We start from the raw sequence: 22136 nt of genomic DNA on the forward strand, positions 1-22136 counted from the left end.
GAACTTTATTATGGTATGGAAGTGTTTTATAGGCTATATATTGAAGTGTGGATTCCAGATGTCTGTTGGAGCAAGTGCATTATTAATCCATAATCCTGAGGAGATATATACATATCTCGACCTTTCAGCCAAGATTACTCAATCTTAAAATTAAATACATGTGTACATCTGTAGGATTGAGGTCAGAATACAAGATAAATGGATGTTACTAGAGAATCATCAGACAAAAAACACATCATCCATCCATGCTGCAAAAGTCTACCAAAAGAGACAGAACAGAGACATAAAAGAAAATCAACTCATTTTTCTAAATATTTTTTTTGGACATGGACAATCTGAGACTCTTGGTGTATCAAGCAAACCCACCAAGGCTGTATCCATCACATACACCTGGAAACATCAGAGCACATTATGGAAGTGTGGAAGTAAATGTTTCAGAAACAACACAGTTTCTATCTATAGATCTCCAAAAATAGAAGACACTTTTTAAAGCTTGTTTTAAGACAGAAATTATACCTACTCAGCTACAGTTCATTATACCATGGAAATAATCTGTGTCAATAACAAAAAACTTATCCCAAACTTAAAAGAACTAGGGAAAAAAAAGGGGAGGGGAAATGTGTAGGTTGTGGACGATGAGACTATCCATATCCACAGCTGCATTAGACAGGATAAAAACATTTAGAATAAATATTAAATTCCCATGCTTAGTGCTGGCTGGTGAGCGTTGGGGCTGGTTTTCCTCTGAGCAGATCATGGCACTGTTTTCCAACAGTGCCCAGAGCTGGGCCCCTTCAGGCAGTGCCTGGATGGGACATCCCAGGGCTGACACAAGCCTGGCCTTCTTCACAGTCAGAAATATGGGAAAAACACATCAAAATGCTCTGCTTTTCTGACACTGTGATGTAGTGTCAAAACCACAGCATCAGCTGTGGAAAGGGAGTGGTGGTCACTGAGAAAGTGGCTGGGCTGAACTCTGAAAAAAACACTAAAACTTTTTTTTTGCTGGATGTTAATGTAGCTTAAATTATTTAAGATCTAATCATGCCAAGGCGCTGGATCCTGACCTCGTTAGCTCGGAACTGGGAGCTGTCATTTAATTAATGTTGTACTGCAGGGCTCATGCTGAAACCAGAGCTGAAGTTCTCTGCTGGGGAAGGCTCTATGAAGGCATGGGATCATTTCACCCCATTGAACTTCAGAACAGTTAGTTCCCATTGCACAGAATGGACTGGACTGATCTTAAACCATTTTTTCAAACAGTGCTTATCCTGTAAGATCTACCATTCTGTACTTTCTTTACCTTGAGTTAGGATGGAAGATGAGATATTTAAGTATTTCTCTGTTTTATGAAGGAAGCTGAAATACAATTTTTCTAGACATGGTAGATCAAAATCTTTCCCCTGCAGAAATTCCATCAACTAAATGTTAAGCTCTGCTGCAGATGAGATTTGCAAAGATGTTTCCCTTAACCTCCCTGGGACTGCTGGCAAATTTGTATTTGCCTTTGCAAGTTGAAATGTGTTGTTTTTAATGCAGATCTACCATGACTTCCACTTTGTGGTGGCTTGATTTGGTTGGGTGCAGTAACAGGAACAAATGGAAGTGCTGATTTGCATGAGAAGCTGGAGATCCGTTCTAGCAAAGCTGCTCTGCCAGGGCAGCACCTCGGTGTGCTCAGCACCGGATCACATTAATCACAGGGTACTCAGCCAGCCCATTCAGCCTCCTACAGAAAATACAGAAGTACATTTTTAGCAGAAAAAAAGAACTGTGAGTATCCTTGTGACAGTGTACAGATTTCTCAGGGCTTTCTGGAAAGAAACTTGGACTTCTGCCACCTGCTCCGATTGTGTTCATGCATAAATGATCCAGAGAACGGGTTGACATTACCTCTAATTAGGGGTAATAACAGCCTGCTGCTGAAAGGGCCCGTTCCCTTTCTCCTGCATGTACATCCCTCACTTCTCCTGCTTTGGGTCTGGTGGTGCTGCAGCCACGGGGACAGTCAGTGCAGTGACCCGATCCGGCAGCAAACTCAGCCATTAAGAAAAACAAAATAATATTTCATCAGGACAATCCAGTGAAGTTCTGCAGCCATTTGATCGGCGCGATGCACAGGCTGCAGAGGGCTGAGATGAAGGGAGAGGGCAGGACACACCCTTTTGGTGGCCTTCTGCAATTGCACGGGTCACAGGTGACAGCAAACCTCGGCCCTGAGCCCCGGCGGGACTTCAGAAGAACTCCCTGAAGCATTTCTAAGAGTTAATTAAGCATGGCTGACTCTTTTAGTTTCAGCTCACTCCGGAGTGGCAGTGTAGAGGTGTGTCATAATGAGTGATAGAGCTGGAAATAATTTATCCTGTTTAGTTTGTCCCTCAGATGGAGCTGTAAAATGGACAGAGGGAAAAGGTGCAGTGCTGTGGTCCTCATGTTGATCCTTAATGCATTTTTTCTGTTTAACAAATTCATTTTTCTTTTCTATCTTACAGGAAAGGAATGTTTATTTCAAAGCTACAACACTGAGGCTTGGAATCTCAAAATGACACATGGGTCTGGTTTGGAAAAGGGCATGAGATGAAATGCCTTTGCTGATTCTCCAGGTCCTTTTCATACTGTTTCTCTGAATGAAATACAGACTCAGCAGAACCTCAGTGTTTAATGTTGTTGTATCTTTTAAAGCCCTTTCCAATAAATAGGAATAAGAGTGATGGACAGGAAAATAGAGGAACAGTGAGTTCAAAGAGTCTGTTTTAATACAATTATTTAGAAAGACACTCGAATCCTTGTCAGATGTATGTCTCTTGCAGGTGGTTCTTTTTTTAGAGAAATCTGATTTTAGGGAACAGGTCAAGACCTAGTGCAGTGGTACTCCCTCATGATGTGACAGTTCAACCATAATTTTGCACAGAAACAAGAAGAAATAGTGAACAATCCACACTGGTTATGTACATGTACATAAACATTGGTCATAGCTTACGAGCAGCAATGCAAAATATTTTTAAGTATATAATTCCAGAGGATAGAGACTTAAATGTTTTTCTGAGATGTGGAGGAAGTTCTAGTTACTGTTTTTGAGGGTTATCATATCTCGCAAGAAAAAAGTGATAAAAAAATGATAAATCCCAATTGGTTTGCTCTTAGCCTCAGGCACCAGTGGGAGACATAGAGAATGTTGATTGTGGGGTGGTCTGTTCTGTTTTTTTTGAGGAGGGGGTTAATAATTAAAGAACACCAAAGAAAGAGTAGTGTTTTATAATCACAGACTCATTTAAGTTGGGAAAGAATTTAGGATGATCAAGTCTAACCACAAACCTAACACTGCCAAATTTTAACTTATGCTGGACTTCCACTCAAATGGATCCTACACAGCAGTAGAGAGAAAAAAGAGAAAGATTGTGGCCAAAATTCTGTGGAGTCTGTGATAAAAGCAGAGGCTTTTATGGAAAGACAAAGTCAAACTCATTCTTCTACTGAGGTGTTTTAATGCCCCTGTAGATAAAAATCTCACCCGAAGTTGTTTATAACAAGAGGGCTGTGTTTATTTCCTGAGAAGGAATGAGATCAAATCTACGTGGTACAGGCAATGCCTCTGAAGACTTCAAATCCTTACGATTATTTTTCTTGAATGTTTTCACTACATCTTTTTAAAAAGAATGCCTTGTACATGAAAAGCATCAAGTGACCTTGTTGGTATCGATTGTCGTTCCTTTGTTGTGCTTAAGGAAGTGAAAGATCTTGCAAATCAGAAAGGTGTGAAGAACAAAGCAAAAATGTTAAAGACAATATGCCGTGATTTTCCTACTTGTAAATAAGGTGGAAAATATCAAAACAATACAAACTAACGATGCTTTTGATTGCTAATGGAACCAGCGTGGATTCATCTCCTAGGTGACCCTCCATGTGCCTCTTAATAGTAAAAGTATCCTTGTCGAGTATTATTTATATTGTTAAAGTCCTATTTTTCTTGAATTCAAATTGATAGCAACAGGTTTGTTTCTTACATATCCCTTAAGTCTCCTGATGCACAAATGTGATGTGGCACAAGCAATGTATTACCTCACCTTTTCAGAAATCACCTCCAGAACTCTGCCAAGCATTCACCAGGGAGTTCTGCTCTATGCCTCAATTTTCCCTCTGAAAAACACAGAAAAAATGAATTATGGTTTACAGTGTGTATGTGAACCTGGTAATAAAAAATCTTTCAACACTGGCATGTGTAGGTGTTGAAATGTTCTGCTTAATCAACCTTATCAAGTGCTTGCTGATAAAGGCAGGCTTATCAAGAGCTCTGGGCCTACGAAATGTTGTGAAAAACCTGAACTGCGTGACAAAGGGTTAGCTGGGGCAGTTTTAATTAGAAGAGAGGGTGGTTGTTCTAACCGGTCTGGATCCGCCTGTTGTGTCCGGTCTGGACAGGTGTAGGTTGGATGTTGAAGCATTTTAGGACGGGGCACTACAGAAGGAAGAGGTTGAGGCAGAGCTTTGTGCTTTGTTCTGAGGGACGTTCTGAGGGATCGGGTCCGCCCTGGGGAGCGCAGGGGCTCGGGCACTGGGCTGAGGGGCACAAACCCACCGGAAACTGCAGATTCCTGTCAGCGGCACTCGGGCCGAGCTGCTCACCCGGGGAACGCGGCGGGGTCTCGGGCGGGGGCTCGGGGAGGGGCTCGGGCGGGGTTCGGCCCCACAGCCCCGCCGGGCCCTCAGCGCCCTCAGGGCCCGCGGCTCTCCCGGCGTGGCGCCCCCTGGCGGCGGGTGGCGCACGGGGCACAGCGCCCGCCCGGGCTGAGGCTCGGGGCTGCCGGGAAGCGGCGGGGCGGGGCCGAGGGCGGGGCCTGGCGGCGCGGACCAATGGGAGGCGGCGGGGCGGGCCCGGGGCGGGGCGCGCAGGCTCGCGGGGCGCGCGGCGGGCGCGGCCCCGGGGCGGCAGAGCCGCGCTGCCGCCATGGGGTGTTAGCGCGGCCGGGCCCGCTCCGCCGGAAAGCGCCGCCACCGCCCGCCGGCCCCGCTCCGCCTCGCTCCGCTCCGCTCCTCCGCCCCGAGCCCATGAGCCTGAACGAGCACTCGATGCAGGCGCTGTCCTGGCGGAAGCTCTACCTGAGCCGAGCCAAGCTGAAAGCCTCCAGCCGCACCTCCGCGCTGCTCTCCGGCTTCGCCATGGTGAGCGCCCGGCCTGGCGCGGCGGGCGGGGGGTGCCACGGGCCGGGAGCGCTCTCGCCGCTTCTGCTTCTCCCGCCGGAGCGTGCTGCGGTGAGCACGGGGGGCCCGGGCCCGGCGGGGAGCGGGGCGGGCGCTGCTGCTGCCGCCGCCCCGGAGCGCCCGGCCCGCCCCGCGCAGCGCTCCCGGCAGCTCGGCAGCTTCGGTAGCGCGTTTGTTTTGGAGCGCGTCCTGGCACGAGCTCAGAGCCGCCTCTTGGCTTTTATCTCCGCCAGATAATGCAAGATTTAGTTGATTGTTACGTGTTTAGCCCGTGGAGGATGCTCGGGACCGCAGAAGCCGCGTGTGCCGTGGGCAGCTCGCCGGGTGCGCGGTCACCGCGCCGTGTTCCGGTGCCGGGAGCCGAGGGCCGCGCACGGAGCCCCGCACGCTGCTCCGCTTGCGGGGTTTCCATCCCGCTCCTCTCCCAGCGAGGGCAGGGGCAGCTGTTGCGCTGCAGCTGCTTTTAAATAAACCAAGAAATAACAGCCGATTAAAGTTTGTGGTGCCGCTCAGGCTCATCCATCATCAGTCCTTTGCAGTTGCGAGGTTTCTAGTTTTTGTTTAAGGAAAACTTGATTTTACTTGGTTTGGAATTTTGTGCGTTGTTTAGAAACACTTTTATTCGTAAGTGTTTTCTTTCGAGTTTGATGTGAAGCGCAGTCTAGTTACCCGAATTATGTCACATGCGAAAGTTCCGAATAATTTGAAATACAGTAACTCACAGACTTCCTCATCTGCCCAGACATCTGACATGCAAAGCTGCAAACTGCCCTCAGCCCCCTTATTCAGCTGTTAAAAATGCCTCACGGTTCATAAATTCGCTATTTCACTCCTCTGACTTACTTTATTTTGATTTTTTTTGCCGCGCTGTTAACAAACCGAGTATTTTCAGCGGTTAAATCTGCTCCTTTCCAGAGCCATTGTTCCAATGATGCTGTTGGAAAACACAGCAGCCTGCTGACGGTCAAATAAATGTCAGTGTCCTCCTTCACCGGCTAAAAACAGCGCGCAGCTCCGGGGAGGCGGCGGAGCGCTGCCCGTGACTGACGGGCGGCTCTGGTCGCGCTTCTCCTCGGGGAGCGCACCCGGCTGCAGCTCACACGCCGCTCGGATCGTGGCTTCTCCTTGCTGAGCTCCCGTTCTGCCTCTCGGAGCGGTTTGTGGCTGCTTGAGTCAGCTCTTTACATCGAGAGAGAACGTGGGGAAAAATCTGTTTGTTGGGGTTTATAAATTTTCCTCTAAGGGAGGTCGCATCTCAATGTAAATGCTGTAGGTTTAAGGTCATACTTAACGTCTTGAATTCTTTGGTTTTTCTCTAACTATACGGTATGAGGACTCAAAATCCGTGGAGGTATGAGGTGAGGCTTCTACTTGTTCCTTAATTCAGTTCTCTAGAATTCCAGGGGTTCAGTCTCCTGCTGTTGAAAGCTGCTGCTTATGAATTTGTTGCTTAAGGTATTTCTGGAAATTCGTTCCAAGTAAGAAAATCCCTAATTGCCAGGAATGTTACATGTAAACGTTCATATTTAAGTTTTTCCAAAGAGAAAAATCCACTTATTTTTCTTCCTTTAATAAGTTCAGCATGGAAATCCACCCGTAGTGTCTTTGCTTTTGCACTGACAGACCTAGTCCCAGTCCTCCAGCTAAGACTTCCTAATCTTGGTTCAGAAGAGCTGAGTTAACTTTCAAGTATTTTTAGATGTCTTTTTAAAACTTTGCTGATCTTTTAGAGTTGTTCCTCTGCCTCGAAAAACTGGGCTGTTCTGTCACCCTGTGCATTGTTTACTGACTGCAGTTCTTTGGCACCTGATATTCGAACTGCTGAAATACATTCTAGGCTTGGATCAGAGCTGGCAACAGAAATGAAGGGTCATTGTTCCTCTCCTTTCCTTATCAGGCAAGGAAGAAAGAGCTTAAGTGACACATCCAGGACCACCCAGTGAATTGGGGAATTGTCAGAGGAGGAACGCGCTGGTTTCCATGCCAGCCCCATTGATCCTTGCTCTTTGATTAAAGAGTGCTTGCATCCTGGAGTAGAAGCTGAGTTTATCTCCGTTGAACTGCTCCCTTTCCATGGACTATTTTTATGTCTAGCTGCAGCCATTTTGCAAGGTTGATTCCCTCAGGATTGGTGATGTGCCCTGCTGGAATGAGGCATGCCAAAGGCATTGCTGGGGTCACTGAGGTGCAGTGTGAAACACTCAGCAGGTTTCAAATCCTGAAGTGTTATGTTTCCTGAGAGAAGATTAAAAACCTGTTTTACAATAAGTTTTGCTTCAGAGCTTCACATCAGGATTTGCTACCGTGTGTGAGCTTCAGAAACAGTTGCAGGGCCTGGTGATGGCAACTGATGTGAGAGCTGAGCTCCCCCAGTGAACCTGAGTATTTCCTTCACTCAGGTTTCCATGGATGCTATCATCCAGTGCCGTATGTCTGAGGGAAAATCCATAAAGTTTATAACCTCATTTAGTACACTTTTCCAGTTTATGGAGCCAGCTAGTAGTATCAATCCCCCAAACTGTTAGAGGTAGAGAAAGAAATTGTAGATTGTAGGGGATGTGTAGTGCATTAAAGAATGGAGGATTCATTCCATACACTGGTGGGGGCATCAGATATTTCTCACTTCTGTATTATAACCCAGATATTGTTGCATGATCTTGCCTCTCATGCTTGGCCTTATCTGTTTTTATTTTTTACAGTGAAGAGCCTGCTGGCAGGTTATTTTTGTCTGAACAGTTATTCTGACTTGTTGGCATCATTTTGTCACCAAGGATGCATAACACAGTAGCATGACAATTGTACAATATGGGAATCAGAAACCATAGGAAAGTTGTTAAATGCCACTAGTTATAAAACCAGAGAACTCCACATCTCCTCCTGCCACCAATTAACAGCTGTGTGGAAATAACTGAGTCAGAACTATGGGACTGAATTATACACTGTGGTTGGCTTCCTTATATGTAGGATTCAGAGGTTGATATTTACCAGCAAGCTGTTTTCTTTTAAATACCTCTATGGTCCAAGCTGGTTGGGCTTTGTCTAGATGGGGTAGATATGCTTCAAGTATTGACTATCATCAAAGAACTGTCAACTCTTGCCTTTGAAATATGGCCAGTATGGTCTCCTGAAGACAGCTTCAGTCATGTTCTGCAGAAGACTGACTGCAGAGATAAGTATTTATGAAATTGATTTCCATAAAAACAGTTGGTGCTGAGATAAGGGTAGGTGTGACCTGGGGCCACTGGTGTCAGCTGTACAGGTGTCTTTGTCTAGTAAAGGTCACTTGGCTGTTCTAAATTCTAAAACAGTCTCTGTAGAAGTTATTAAGTGGTATTTAGCTGATTGCTGGTAGAATAGCATGAAACAACGGCATTTTGTAACCTGCAGGGAAGAGTTACAGGCCCAGTTTTGTGGCTTCTGCTTCCACTTAACCTTCTGTAACACTGCTGCACTTACAGGTTACAGCTGTGCTGGAGAATCTTCCCCATGCAAAAGGTTTCTTCTGTTCCAGTGACAAAATGGAAGTTTTGTGCCTCCTTTACCATCCCTGTCTCTGTTATAGTTGAGCAAGGCAGGCAGTATGGAGTGTTTGGGCTCCTGCTGCTCTGCCTTGGAGCAGCTGTGGGTGGCTGCTGTAGTTTGGAGGATGTAAAGAGGATACTGAGCCTCTGGATAATCTGAACTTGCATTTACTAAATGGATTTGCTGTAAGTTACACTGTGTAGAAGAATTACCTCCTCAAGATGCATTTGCTCCAATCACACAGGTATTGCCTTTTCATGTTTGCTAGCAAAATAAAGTGAGATCCTGTATTTGTATTCCAGTGTCAGCATCAGCAAATATTAATGTGTTTTGCCATTCTGCAGCAAACAATAATCTGCAGAGTCAAAATCCTGCACTAATGGATGAATGATGCTTAGTTTCCCTTCTGTATGAAACCAGTAAATAAGATCATTATTTTGACTTATCTGCTTTTAATTTCCGGTGAGTTCTTCTGGCTCATACAGAGCCTCTGTATGAGTTGTTTATAACCCTTTATGAATGGTGCAGACAGTCTGTGAGAGCCTGGCTCTGTGCCTCTGTCTCTGGAGTGAATTGTACTGTCAGGAGAACAGGGAGCCAGCCAGAGGAGCTGATTCCCAGTGATGCTCTGACACTCAGCTCATTATTGAGTTTCCTCTGGGGTCCCACCCATAGCCAAGCAATGATGGATGGGCCTCAAAAATGCAGTTGTGATGTTTGATCAACACAGCTTTCTTTTTAGCCATTCCTGATGTGCTAGACTGTACAAGAAGCAGTCCCAGTTCAGGGTTATATTCCCACCAGCCTGAGCTCAGAGGCATCTTTGTGGGGAAGGGAAGGAAGTAAATGATAAATAATAGCTCATAGATAATACAGATTTACTTGAGATAAGGCATTTTGTTTCCTTTTCTCTACAGCACTGTCTACTGATCTGAAAAAGATGTAAGCCTGTGATTTTAATTTAAGAGCAGGGGCTTTATTTAAGCCCCTCTGGTCTAATAAGACATGGGAGCCTTATGAATAAGTAAGTGAAATGAACTTGGTCAGTATACTGAACTTGAATAGAAGTTGAAGTGCAGATTTTTCTAGAGGGCAAATTGTTAGTTTTCCTGCAATATGGTTGTAATCAGGCTGCTGTGACTCTGAAATCCAGGACTGTTAAAGGCTTAACAGAGTTATGTGCCAAAATTCAGTTATCTTCTCAAAACATCTGAATGCCCACCCTTTTTAGGCTTATGAGAGATTCAGTCTTGTGTCCTGATGTCATGAGTCCTTTAGTTTTGTCAAGAAGCTGTACTTCAGATGTACAGCTTTGTCAAGAGCCGTAGTAAATCTGTCAGTCATATCTGTAGGATGATCTGAAGTTAAAGTTAGCTCTTCTTTGAAGCAGGGATTAGCCCAGATGACCTCTTGAGGTGTCTTCAGCCCATGTTACACTGTGATTACGCAGCAAGGCAGGGCACTTGCAGCTCAGCAGCTGCACGGTCAAATCTGCAGCAAGTGTTCAGAGAAGCTTTGAAAGTGGTGAAGGATAAAGTGCTGGAAGTGTTGTATTGGAAAGTGTGCAGCCACTGACGACAGTTCCTGCCCTGAGCAGCTCCTCTGAACAAGCAGAGCAGGAACATGTCCTGCCTGCAACGTTGGCATGTACCTGTGAGTTCAGGCTTTGTGTGAATTTGGATCATATCAGGTGACCTCATCAGGGCCCTGTTCCTGCAGGTATTGCTTTACAAGAGCAGTTGTGATCTGTTTATTTTGAAATTGCAGCATGAACAAAGGAGGGAAGAACTTCTGACACTTTGTGTCTCTGTTAGAAAACAGGCACAGGCCCTCATGGTGAAAAATGAAACTTTTTGTTTTAGGTGCCTGGCTCAAGCTTGGCTCAGGAAGGAAACTCGGAGTTGAAAAGAGTTGGCAGTTTTTCTGCTAGTTTACATTGAAAGAGTTCCCAAGTTAGCTTTGCTGAGAGTTTGAGGAGACAGAAAACATGAACTGATTTTTTGCTTATGGGTCAGGCTGGGGTTACTCTGCCAGATATGAACACAAGGAGCTCAAAATCAGATGCTTGATTTCATTAGTATGGAGGCGTTGATAAATGGAAATATCAAATGTCTTCAATGTTTGGCAAACTAAATACAATCAGTTCTTAAAATAAAATAAAGTCTTCATCTCGTGAAGCTCTTTAGTGCCATGTTTATGTTATACTCAGAACTAGGATGAAGGATTAAAGTGTCTTGTCATGCTGGATGGCTTTGAGTCTAGGCACAGCAGAAGACTTACAAGAAAAATCTTTAAGTATGAAAATGAATCCTCAGTGGTGAAGGATTGCAATTGTTCTGTGAAAAACACAGGAAGCCCAACATCCCACGAGTACAGTGAGACTTAACAAGCAATCCTGCAGAACAGAGACCTGACAAGCAAATGTTTATCCTCTCAATCATGAAGTTTCCCACAGCTGAAAAATGGTATTTTTAAATCCTCGAGCAAGGACTGTATATGCATTAATATAATTTCAGAACACTTGGAAACTGCTTGCTAGTTGGCTGGGTTGTTAGGCTTATGGCAATAAAAGCTTTCAATAAAGGAATTAAACAATTGGCAAATGGCCTCGAATGCCTGTTGGAACACGTCTGAGCAAAACCCTGGGTTGCCTTAATGTATTGGGAGCATTGGTGATTCAGAGTTCTGCTGTCCTGGAACATGGGTAAGGTGGGATCCAGGACTGGGTTAGCTTGGCTCAGCTCTTGCAAAATAGTGAGGGTTGAATGTTCCTGCTGCTTTTGCAGCTGTCTTTGAGCCCTGGTTTCCATGCCTCCCTGCACCTCTATTACCCATGGATCTTTCTTCCTATCTGCTTGATGTGCTTATATTTCAGATTACTGTCAGGTTTCTTCCTCTGCATTTTACCTGTATTTTGTCTGTTTAATGAGTTTTTTTGAGAAAGAGCACTGAATGTAGGGACCTTTGTGCATTATTCCCTCTTTGGAACTATCCTTTGTCTCAAAGGCAAATTTATCAGGAAAGATCATTTTAGGAGAGCTGTTGGAATTAATGTCACTTATCGATTGCACATATGCACAAAACCACCTGGCACTTTTAAAACCAGCTAAAAGGCATTCTAATTAATTTTATTTGTCAGAATTATTCCAGCTGGTTTTATGAGCTTCCTAGGGCTGTTATTTAATCTGATTTTTGTACTCCTTAGGCACAGGCATGCACGAGATCTAAGGTTACAAGAAGGTCATGGCTGCATGTGGTAGTGGAGGGCTGGAACATCTTCATGAGTAGCCTCATCTTTGGGGGAGCAGTGATGCCTGGGAGCATTGTGTTATCTTTTCTGTAGATGCCTTTCCTCCAGCCTCCAACAGGCTTCTTGGCTGCCATGGGCATTTGGACACTCAGATTTTGAATCTGTGTTCCAGAGTGCATTTAAATACTTGAGTGAAAGAATATAGCTGAGAGCCCCATGGAAAGGGAATCTTTCTCATGAAAGGTTTCTGCACTTTAGAACTTAAACCCAAACATCCAAGGAGAAAGGACCACCGAGGTTGTTTCAGGCAGTCCCCTGCCTTCAGAGCCTTTCACAGATACTTCAAGTACTTCATAAGTAAAGATCAAAAGCTGTGTCTCCAATATAACACAAAAGAAGAAATATTTCACTTAGGAAGTCCAAGGATGCTTTGCTGGCCTGAGCTGAAGGTGGCAAGGTGGTTGTGGGTTTGCTCTACAACAGAACAGTAAGTATGAAAACAGTGATAGCTCAGACCTAAATTTGGACCTAATGAAGAGGATGCAGATTGACATGAAGGAAATGTAAATACAGACTTACTTTGTTTTTATCAGATGATCTTCCAGAAACATGGTGCAAACCTTGAATAACCTATGGTCAAATAATATAAGCTGTAGGTAACTGCATCTCTCTCCCGCTTCCTTTTCAGGTGGCTATGGTGGAAGTTCAGCTTGACCCAGACCACGACTATCCTCAGGGGCTCTTGATAGCCTTTAGTGCCTGCACTACTGTGCTCGTTGCAGTTCACCTTTTTGCACTCATGATAAGTACCTGCATCCTTCCAAACATAGAGGCTGTTAGCAATGTGCATAACCTCAACTCTGTCAAGGAATCTCCTCACGAGCGCATGCACCGGCACATTGAGCTCGCCTGGGCCTTCTCCACTGTCATTGGGACTTTGCTCTTTCTTGCAGAAGTGGTGTTACTGTGCTGGGTCAAGTTCCTTCCTTTAAAGAAGAAAACTGACAACACCCCACAGAGCAACAGTTCTACCATCACATCAGGGCAGGCAGCAGCCATTGCATCCACGTCCATCATGGTGCCCTTTGGATTGATTTTCATTGTGTTTGCCGTCCACTTCTACCGGTCCCTGGTGAGCCACAAAACAGACAGGCAATTTCAGGAACTCAATGAACTTGCTGAATTTGCACGGCTCCAGGATCAACTGGATCACAGAGGTGATGCTGTCACCTCAGCTGTCACCAATTTTGTGTAAATCTGTGCTTAAGAATATTAACCCACTCTTCTGCTTCTGCTTTATGGTGACTCCCTGTGGATGAACTGGTTGAACTGCTGATTACTGTTTAAAGAATAATTATAAATATTGTTCTAACCCTTTAGAGAGGGAAAAAATGTTCCTTTCATACAAGTTTTGCTATCTGAAGGAATGGATGGTGGGGTGTGATTGCACTGCGTGTGCAGCCCTCCTCCTGTGAACACTGTCTCGCATCTTTCTCGTTAGTGCTGAATGGTGGCTGTATAAATACATGGAAAATAACATTGTACATTTGGGTATTTGTTAGGAATGGATAGAGAAGTTGTGGATTTTTTTTCTCTGTTTATCTGATGTTGGCATTTACTAGAAGATACTGCTTGTCCTATCCATATTGCATGGCATGATACAAATTACTTGGGACATGCAGCAATTAGCGCTCGGTTTCAGCGCTAGCGCTGCTCTCCCTGGAAAGCCTGACAGATGGTAGGAGTGAAAGCTTTCCCAGCACTTTCCCCAGTATGTTTTGCTGCCAAGTAATTATTACTTTGCTGATTTCTCCAGTGCCTTTTTGCCGTGGCACTTACACATTTTATAACTTGCTAAACACCCAGGACTAGACTTACTGCGATGTGGTGTGGCCACATGAGTAGGAATGAGACTCGACTCTTCTCTTCCATGGAAGAAAATAAAAGCAATAACTGTTTTTTAAAGTTCTCATGAGCTGGCACATATTATCTGGAGAGATAGATTTGCCTGTTTCTCTTTGAAGAATCCTTTTTTAAAAAGAAGGAACTAGATGGAAATTATCACTGGATAATTTTTTTGCTTGAAAATCAGAACCACTGCTGTTTCTTTTCCAAGCCAAAGTAGTAATTATTTTATACTTTTATACTGAAAAAAATATTTTTAATAAATCTTCAGAAGCAAGCAGCAAAAGGTGCTTTCTCTGTGTTGGATTCCCAAGTAATTAGCTATGCCTTGGTCTTCCTTGTTTAGAAAAGTGTTCTCCTTGCTGAAGTGTTGTATTTAATAACTCATTATACATTTTTGCTTCCAAAGGATCTGGAAGACAACTTGATGTATATTTATTTATGAAAGTAGGTTATTTGTAATTAATACTGCTGCTTTCTTTCAGACACCTCTGTGACAGCAGGGCTACTGTGTTGTTCATTTCCTCTGAGCAAAAACCTCCATTTGGTCTCCTAGATAAGAGGTTTGCCCAGGAAAGATTCCAGCAGTTGTCCTGGGCTGCTTCAGTAATTCTGGCTATGTCTAGGAGATGAATTTTTTTGGAGCACAGTTCTTCTGTAGAGTAGCTTTGGGCTTTCATGGGTAAAAGCTGTTTTTTGAACACAAATTGAGACAAGCCAAAGGGGAAAAAAAAAAAAAACAAACTTAGCTATCACTAGTCACAACTATCCCTGTGGAATAGAACCCTGGGATTTTGCCATAAGACAGGAGGACTGTGACAGTCCAGTGAACTGTGCCTGACAGCCTGGGCTGAACCTGGTCTCTCACACCAAGCTCCAGCTCAGGTTATTCCAACATATTTGCAATCTGCACCAAGTGCCTGTGGAGTTCAGGTGCAGTGTGGTTACTGCTGAAGCAGATGGGAGCTGATCTCTCCCGTCAGCAGCACTGCAGTGCAAAGTGTTGACAAGGTCACCAGTGGTGCCTTTGTATTCTAAAAACATAACTATAAAAAAAAAAAAGGCAAAACAACCTACTGGTCTCTGTTTTTTTCAGCAGCAGTTGTGGTTCACAAGCAGCTTTCCACTTGGTGTTCTCACCTGTGAAGTGAAAGTCCTGGCATACAGAGGCCAAACTGGATTTTCTCAGCTCTGCCATTACATGCTTCAAATATATTCTATTCCTGATGTAAATCTGATGGTGAGGATTGTAGCTACAAACTCACAGGTGTTTGTTCATGGAGCACTGGAAGCATTGCTTTAGTAAAGGCAATAAGGAAGCAGCATTCCAAACCACAAAATGTATTTTCCCATTCAAGACAGAACTTTATCAGTTCTGTCTTGGGAAAACAGGCCCCTAAAATCCCCCACTAAATGAAGAAAACCTGACCTGGTATTCACACCAGACCAACTGATTGGAAGGGTATGGTCAGGTGTAGAAATTGTACTTCTTTCTGTAAATTTTGTATTTAGAAGTTAAATGGTTCTAAATGGAAGTCCAGAAAATCAGTTTTCTGAATTTATTTTGTAAAATTCCTTGCTGTTCTGTATAAGTAGATGAATTTTTCTTTGATTTGTGGATCTTTTACAAAGTGACTAAGAAATATGGGATTTTCATGTTGTTTTAAGACACACAGAATTAGAAGCTAGTGGGACATGGTTATTTTTAGTTTTCTCAAGCTGGTAGGCTCTGAGCTAATGGCACTGTTATTACAGCTAATTTTCTGACTATTTTCTGCACTTTAAGCCATGATATCAAGTATGTTTTTGTCATTTTCCACCTGTGGAAATGGTCATGAAAGTTACACCTTGGGTACCTTTGTCACTGTGTACCCAGGCAGTAACCAGGCACAAACACATGGATCTAAACATTGAGTGCACTTAAAATTTTTTATCCCTTATTTATACTAACTATGGTGTTAGGCATTTACCTCAATAATTTTAAACATTGGTTATTGTATGTCACTTATTTGGGTATAAAATACTTTCATGAAATAAAATATACTCAATTGTTGTGGATTATTTTTTATCTAGAGGCCTAAAATATACTTATTAATTGAAACATGATCTGTTGTAACTTCAAAAGGCATTTGGGGTCACAGGTGTATTGGGCTATGTTTGGGGGGAGTGGAGAACACAATTACTTGATTGTACTTTTTTATATGCTTTTAAAACCCTCCTCTAAAACAAAGGCCTTGAAACCACCAGGAGTGTGATTTCTTAGCAGGAACAATAAGAGGAGCTGAGCAAAGAGTCACTCTGCCTCTCTTCCATCCTTTTGGTGTTTGTCTTTTGGGTTTTCCCCATTAATTTTTTTCCATTTCTTTTCCAAACTAATGGGGGTGGGAGGAGGCTTCTGAGCAAAGCCACTGCAGAGGGAAGTGTACCTGAGCAGCCTTGAGGGAAGGGTGAGGCAGCCTGCAACACCAAAACGATGGGGTGGGTTTGACACTCCAAGGAATAAATAACCCAGGATCATGTTCTTGAATTTTTCTTTTTTTTTCTTCAGCATCTGGTTATTCATTATGGCTGTCATCAAACATTGCCTGGGCCTCTGCTAAAACACCAGCTGGATCTTGTAGTTTAATCTAAATTAAAAAGAATACAAATCAGTTATGCAGTGCAATTGAAGAAGCTTAAGGTTTTATAGATCTTAACTTCTTGAGCATTATTGAGTCTCCCACGTATCAGGACTTCAGCTCATATTGCAGCCTTTCAATTATTTAGAAACAACTACACTCCCCTAATTTTATTAGTGTGCTGAACATCACTTTATCTCCTTGAAATAGCTGTGTGAGTGACTTTAACAAAACACACTCTTGGGCAAAAGTGGCTTTGATTTGCAGCCTGTTAGGCCTCACCTATAATTATAATAAAGGGGGTGGTGGTGACAAAAGTTTATGAAAACCTGAATTCAGTTTTTCTCCTTTTATCAATTACTTCATATTCTGAGATCAACAGATCTCTACCCATTGAAAGCACAATAACAGCAGTATAAGTTGATGTTTTGTTGTTGCTTATAGAGCAGAAGAGATTTGGATCATCACTTGGTCTTCAGGGAGTTAAATAAACAGCCAGACTTGCACATCCTGCCTTAGTGTACCAATAGTTCATCCCAGGCTATTGGATTGTTGAGGCTCTTCTCAGTGACCTTTGACAAACCACATATAATAAATATTTTTAGCCACAGAAGTGCTGCTCCTTTCACTCTTTTTGCAAAATAGAGATTGTTTTTCTCTGGTGGGTATTTGGGGTTTATTATTCCGCACTGCTGTGGGTGTGCCTGGTACTTACAGGATTAACTGGTTCATCAAAACTGTGCTCAAAGGGCCTTTGGCTATAGAAAGCAGATTTGAAAAGATAGAGGCAATGAAGATGTAACAGCTGTGAGCCTTGGAAGGCTGCATGTGCCTGGTGTCACTTTGAACAGCCCTGTCCCTGTTGCAGAGGAAGGTGGGTGGCTCTACCTGCCATGGGGCAGTGCTGACCTGTGATTATCCAGGGTGGTTCTGCTTGCCTCTAACTCAGGGGGAGCTGCCCCAGCCCATCCTGCACTGACCATTTTGTTTCACATCTGTGGTTTGCACACCATGAGGGTTCAAGCTGAGACTCTTAGGGCTCATCTCTCACTTGGATTCACATCTGTTCACTGCTGATTCCCATTTCCTCTTCCTCCAAGGGCACAGTTAGGGACAGGCTCTCCTGTCCACCAAAGTGTTGTGCAAGGACCCAGTGGCTGCCAGGCTGAAGGCCCAGTGTGTCTTTGTGTCCCACCAGTGTGTCTGTGTCTCACCAGTGTGTCTTTGTGTCTCACCAGTGTGTCTTTGTGTCTCACCAGTGTGTCTGTGTCTCACCAGTGTGTCTTTGTGTCTCACCAGTGTGTCTTTGTGTCTCACCAGTGTGTCTGTGTCCCACCAGTGTGTCTTTGTGTCTCACCAGTGTGTCTTTGTGTCTCACCAGTGTGTCTGTGTCCCACCAGTGTGTCTTTGTGTCTCACCAGTGTGTCTTTGTGTCTCACCAGTGTGTCTGTGTCCCACCAGTGTGTCTTTGTGTCTCACCAGTGTGTCTTTGTGTCTCACCAATGTGTCTTTGTGTCTCACCAGTGTGTCTGTGTCCCACCAGTGTGTCTTTGTGTCTCACCAGTGTGTCTTTGTGTCTCACCAGTGTGTCTGTGTCCCACCAGTGTGTCTTTGTGTCTCACCAGTGTGTCTTTGTGTCTCACCAGTGTGTCTTTGTGTCTCACCAGTGTGTCTGTGTCCCACCAGTGTGTCTTTGTGTCTCACCAGTGTGTCTTTGTGTCTCACCAATGTGTCTTTGTGTCTCACCAAGTCCTTGGGGTGGGGATAGGGCCTGGCTCTTCCTCTGCAGTGTGTGTCAGTCGAGGGAAAAGAGGAGCAGAGGGTGTGGGCTCTAGGACACCATCTGCCCCCCTTGGGCCAAGCTGGGAAGCTGCACACACCCCTGTGCCCCCGGGGCTGCTGGGCACTGTGGTGAGCCCCTGACCTGGGGAAAGAGCTGCTGTTGGCCCTGCAGGGTCTGCTCAGCCTCAGCAGCTGGGCTTGGTGAAATCATCTGGTCTTGACACAAATCCCACTATTGTCTGTGCCTCTATTGTCCCCATTTCCTTTGTGCTGCACCAGGTCTCTGAGCAGTTCTGGTGCATGGGAACTGTGTTTTTTCAGATGTAGGCAGGTGGGAGGCTCCAGCAGAGGCTGCATGAGCTGTTAGTCCCTATGGGGCCATTTAGGATGCTGCTGGCCAAAAGACTGTGAGCACACACCCCATGGGGGAAATCTCTTGAGAAGTGAAATGCTGCCTGGAGAGCTGACCCAAGCACTGATTAATACAAACACCAACATTTCCAAGCAATTACCTCTGGGAGTGGAAGCTCAGGAGGGGCTGGAGCCTCTTCTCTGCCAAATTCAACCAGAACTCCACACTTTGGTATATCTGCTACCCAGATGCCTTCTAGCAGCTGTCCCTTATCTGGGTAGAAGAATTTCCCTGGGCCATGTTTCTTGCCGTCTTTCCAACCTCCATCGTACCGATTTCCATTTGCTGCAATTAAATACATGAACAGACCTTGAAATTTGCACCATTGTGTTAAGGGGTTACAAATTAAATCATCAACAGAGCAAACCAGCAGAGAAGATCATGTGTTTGGCTCCTCTTAGTAATTTCAAGGTGGCTGTGGTGCTGTGTGTCATTTTAATTTTGCAGTGCTCCATTTGCTGTGCCACAGAGGGAGAAAATGCTGCAGAAGGAACCCACCTTGCTCACTTGGAACCAGGACTCTGCTCAGCTGCTTTGTTTTCACAGTGATAGTAATTTTTTGCTGACACAAGGAGCCAGTATGCTCAAGGTAAGGGACTGGTCCCTGAGTCACCCTTCACAACATGAAAAATTACAGGACACAAGTTTCAGATTTGTCACTGCAACACAGGATCTCTGGCTTGAAGAGGTTTGCTTGTCTGGGCAAGGAACAGAGCACTGATTGCTGTCCAGTCAAAATAATCTTGATTTCAAAGAATAATTTTAGTTAAGTTTTTCCTCAATGAATTACGGGGTGAGAATTGCTGCAAGAGTCTGAACGGTTCTGGCAGTCAGTTACAGGCTGTTTTTCCAGCTGTACTGCTTCTCTTGGCATTTTTCTGCAAGTTGAGTGAGAGAGGCTTTTTTTGGGCTCTCTGCTGCTCTCCAGGAATCCACCCATCCATCACTAACAGGGAAAGCAGAGCTGCAAGGGGAAGAGAGCAGCCTCATCTATGGATGCTGGTTGAGAAAGGGCATCATACCCATGGTGATGCTGGGGGTTGGGACAGGTCCAGACCACCCTGCTGTCACTAGGAGTCCTCTGCTCACCCCTTTTCCTACATACAGTGTTTCTAAGTCCAAACCCATAGAGATTTCTTACACACAGTGCTGCAGAGATAACTGGGGCCTGCCAGGATGCTGTAAGGGAAGAGAGGAAACCCCAAAAGGCTTCTGGAGAATTTGGCTGCTGGGCTGCTCAGGCAGGGTCTGGTTCACAGGCTGGAGCTGTGGTGATGGTTATCTGCAACTCTGATCTGATTTTGTGCTTATCTGCAACACCAAGCTCCTTGTCCAGGCTGGCAGCAGCTCAGCTTCTGCACTCCAGCCACCAAGTGAGAAACCACCAAAACCACAATCCTGGCTGCAAGGAGAGGGCAATGAACACCCTGAGTGCACTGTGGTGCCTGGCTGCTCCCATCTGCTCTCCTCCTAGAGCACCCAAGGCTGTGCTGCTCAGAACCACGATCCCTGTGGATGTGAAGTGCTCTGGTACAAAGCTGTTGGGGAATGGATGTGGCAGAGGCAGCAGATCAGTGCAATGCTCCCAGCCAAGCTCACCCTCACTGGGCATGCTGCCACTACAAGCAATTTAATCTTGAGCTGCAGCTCATCGTGACCTCCACTGAAGAACTCCTTTTCTTTCACATGGCAAAGCTGCCGGCACGTGGGCGCACTTCCAGCAGCTGAGCTGAATGCATTAAGCTTGTGGGTATGAAATAATTGCTCTGGCTAATTTTAACCAAAAGGAATCCAGCTAACAATCAGTTGCAGGCTAGGCTGGAGGCAAGTGAGCTCTGAAATGGTGTATCAGCCACAGCTCAGCCTGCAGGGGCTGTTAGTTTAGAACTAACAGGGCCTTTGACAGGAACACAGCAGATCAGTGCAAGATTCCCCCTGGAAGCAGGTGCTGATTTCATCCAGATGAGCCATCGGTCCAAAGCGACTTTCCAGGCAGTGCAGGGAGCACAGTCATGCATGTGGTGTGCAGAGAAGGTCAGGCTCATTCCTCCCAGCTGCTTTGCTTAGCTAATTACTAGCCTTGAGATCACTTTCAAGCAAAAAAAAGATAGAATAGATGAATAATAATATGGAGATAATGTTTATTCAGATGTTCTTGGAATGCCATGCCTGGTATTGCAGAGATTGTTGGGATTGTTTGCTTTGGAGGAAAATGTGTTAAACTCCAAGGAAAATAAGGAAAAAAAAATAAAATTTCTGTATTTATGCTGAGATTGGCCCTAACATTCCCAATCCATGATGTACTTGGGGTTATTTATGGAAAAGGATTGTGTACTAATGAAACCCCTGTGTTCACTCAACACAAGCCACTGTCGGAAGTAGACAGAGGGGATGCAGTGAGCTCAAAAAGAAAACTATGTTGCTGTGGGTTTTTTCCTCTGCTGAAAACTGAACTCTTCTTTGGTATTCAGAGCTAGAAAGCCTGTCTGGCAAAGTGCCTGCCTTGAAAAGAGAGATTTGCTCTTCTCTGACCCAACAGTACATTATCTCTAACCCGAACCATCCCAGTCATTTAAATGTAAATCACAGTAAAAGTAAGCTTTCATGCGTGTGGGCTCATGGGCTTGAGCAGTGCCGGCCCTTGCTCAGCCCGTGCTGCCTCCCGCTCCAGCCCAGGCGGGGAGGGATGACACGGGGCAGTGTCAGTCCTGCTGCAAGGCTGCAGCATAGCACAGAAACCCGGCTGGCAGAGACACCCGGAGAGCAGCACGACCCCAGACAGCTCGGAGGGGGCAGGGTGAGTGAGGGTGGTCGGTACTCACGGAGCTGCAGCAGGCCCGGCCCGTTGGGCTGATCCATCAGCCACTGCCCCTCGTAGGTGGAGCCGTCCTTGTAGTGCATCTTTCCCCAGCCGCTCCGCACGCCGTGGCTCCACTCGCCCTCGTAGAGCTCCCCGTTGGGGTAAAAGAACGTCCCCCGGCCCTGGACAGCAGCACAGACATGGCTGGTTAGGAGCTGCTCTATTGAAAGGGGTCAGTGTTCAATTTTGGGACATCACTTTGATAGAATATTCCTTTATTTATTATTCTGACACATGGCTGCTGGCAGCCCAGCTCCGGGGCTGTCCTCGTGTTGAAGGAAATGAGATGTGGTAGTACAGGATTTTTTTTTTGGCAAACAGTTTTATTCCCTTGACAAAACCTTGGGTTTATATCTCAGTGTGTTATTATTGGCACGATTGCTGCTAATATTTAGCTAAAAGTGGATTTTACAAGTATATAAACCTGCCTGGGGATAGGCAGCATTAAAGGATGTGTCTTTCAACAGGGGATTTCATGTCCTTCAACCCTGATGATGTTTCCAGCTCAGTGTGTCCCAGGCTGGGCAGCTCCTCCCCTTGTTGGTTTTACATGTATGTTTGCCATTAGGAGAAGTCCAGAGGTACCCC

General features: G+C 45.0%; 2 protein-coding genes and 1 long non-coding RNA gene across 3 annotated transcripts in view; 1 reads left to right on the forward strand and 2 right to left on the reverse strand.

Annotated features, from left to right (window-relative positions):
* LOC132081311 (uncharacterized) lies at window positions 1-5268 on the reverse strand. Its single transcript, XR_009419667.1, has 3 exons — window positions 5098-5268; window positions 4065-4137; window positions 1-1729 (listed from the first exon to the last, which is right to left on the reverse strand). It is a non-coding gene; the product is annotated as an uncharacterized LOC132081311 (long non-coding RNA).
* ORAI1 (ORAI calcium release-activated calcium modulator 1) lies at window positions 4950-15937 on the forward strand. Its single transcript, XM_059484941.1, has 2 exons — window positions 4950-5160; window positions 12660-15937. The coding sequence occupies exons 1-2, from the start codon at window positions 5047-5049 to the stop codon at window positions 13224-13226; spliced, it is 681 nt and encodes a 226-aa protein (XP_059340924.1). The 5' UTR covers window positions 4950-5046; the 3' UTR covers window positions 13227-15937.
* The window catches only part of MORN3 (MORN repeat containing 3), a 15842-nt gene continuing 9561 nt past the window's right edge, over window positions 15856-22136 (reverse strand). The window contains exons 4-6 of the mRNA XM_059484940.1: window positions 21511-21670; window positions 18789-18973; window positions 15856-16503 (exon numbers count right to left, since the gene is read on the reverse strand). Of these exons, the coding sequence (XP_059340923.1) occupies window positions 16432-16503; window positions 18789-18973; window positions 21511-21670 (417 nt within the window). The 3' untranslated portion in view covers window positions 15856-16431. The remainder of the gene's footprint in view (window positions 16504-18788; window positions 18974-21510; window positions 21671-22136) is intronic.

Source organism: Ammospiza nelsoni, chromosome 18 (assembly GCF_027579445.1).
Source record: "Ammospiza nelsoni isolate bAmmNel1 chromosome 18, bAmmNel1.pri, whole genome shotgun sequence".
Taxonomy (NCBI): Eukaryota; Metazoa; Chordata; class Aves; order Passeriformes; family Passerellidae; genus Ammospiza; species Ammospiza nelsoni.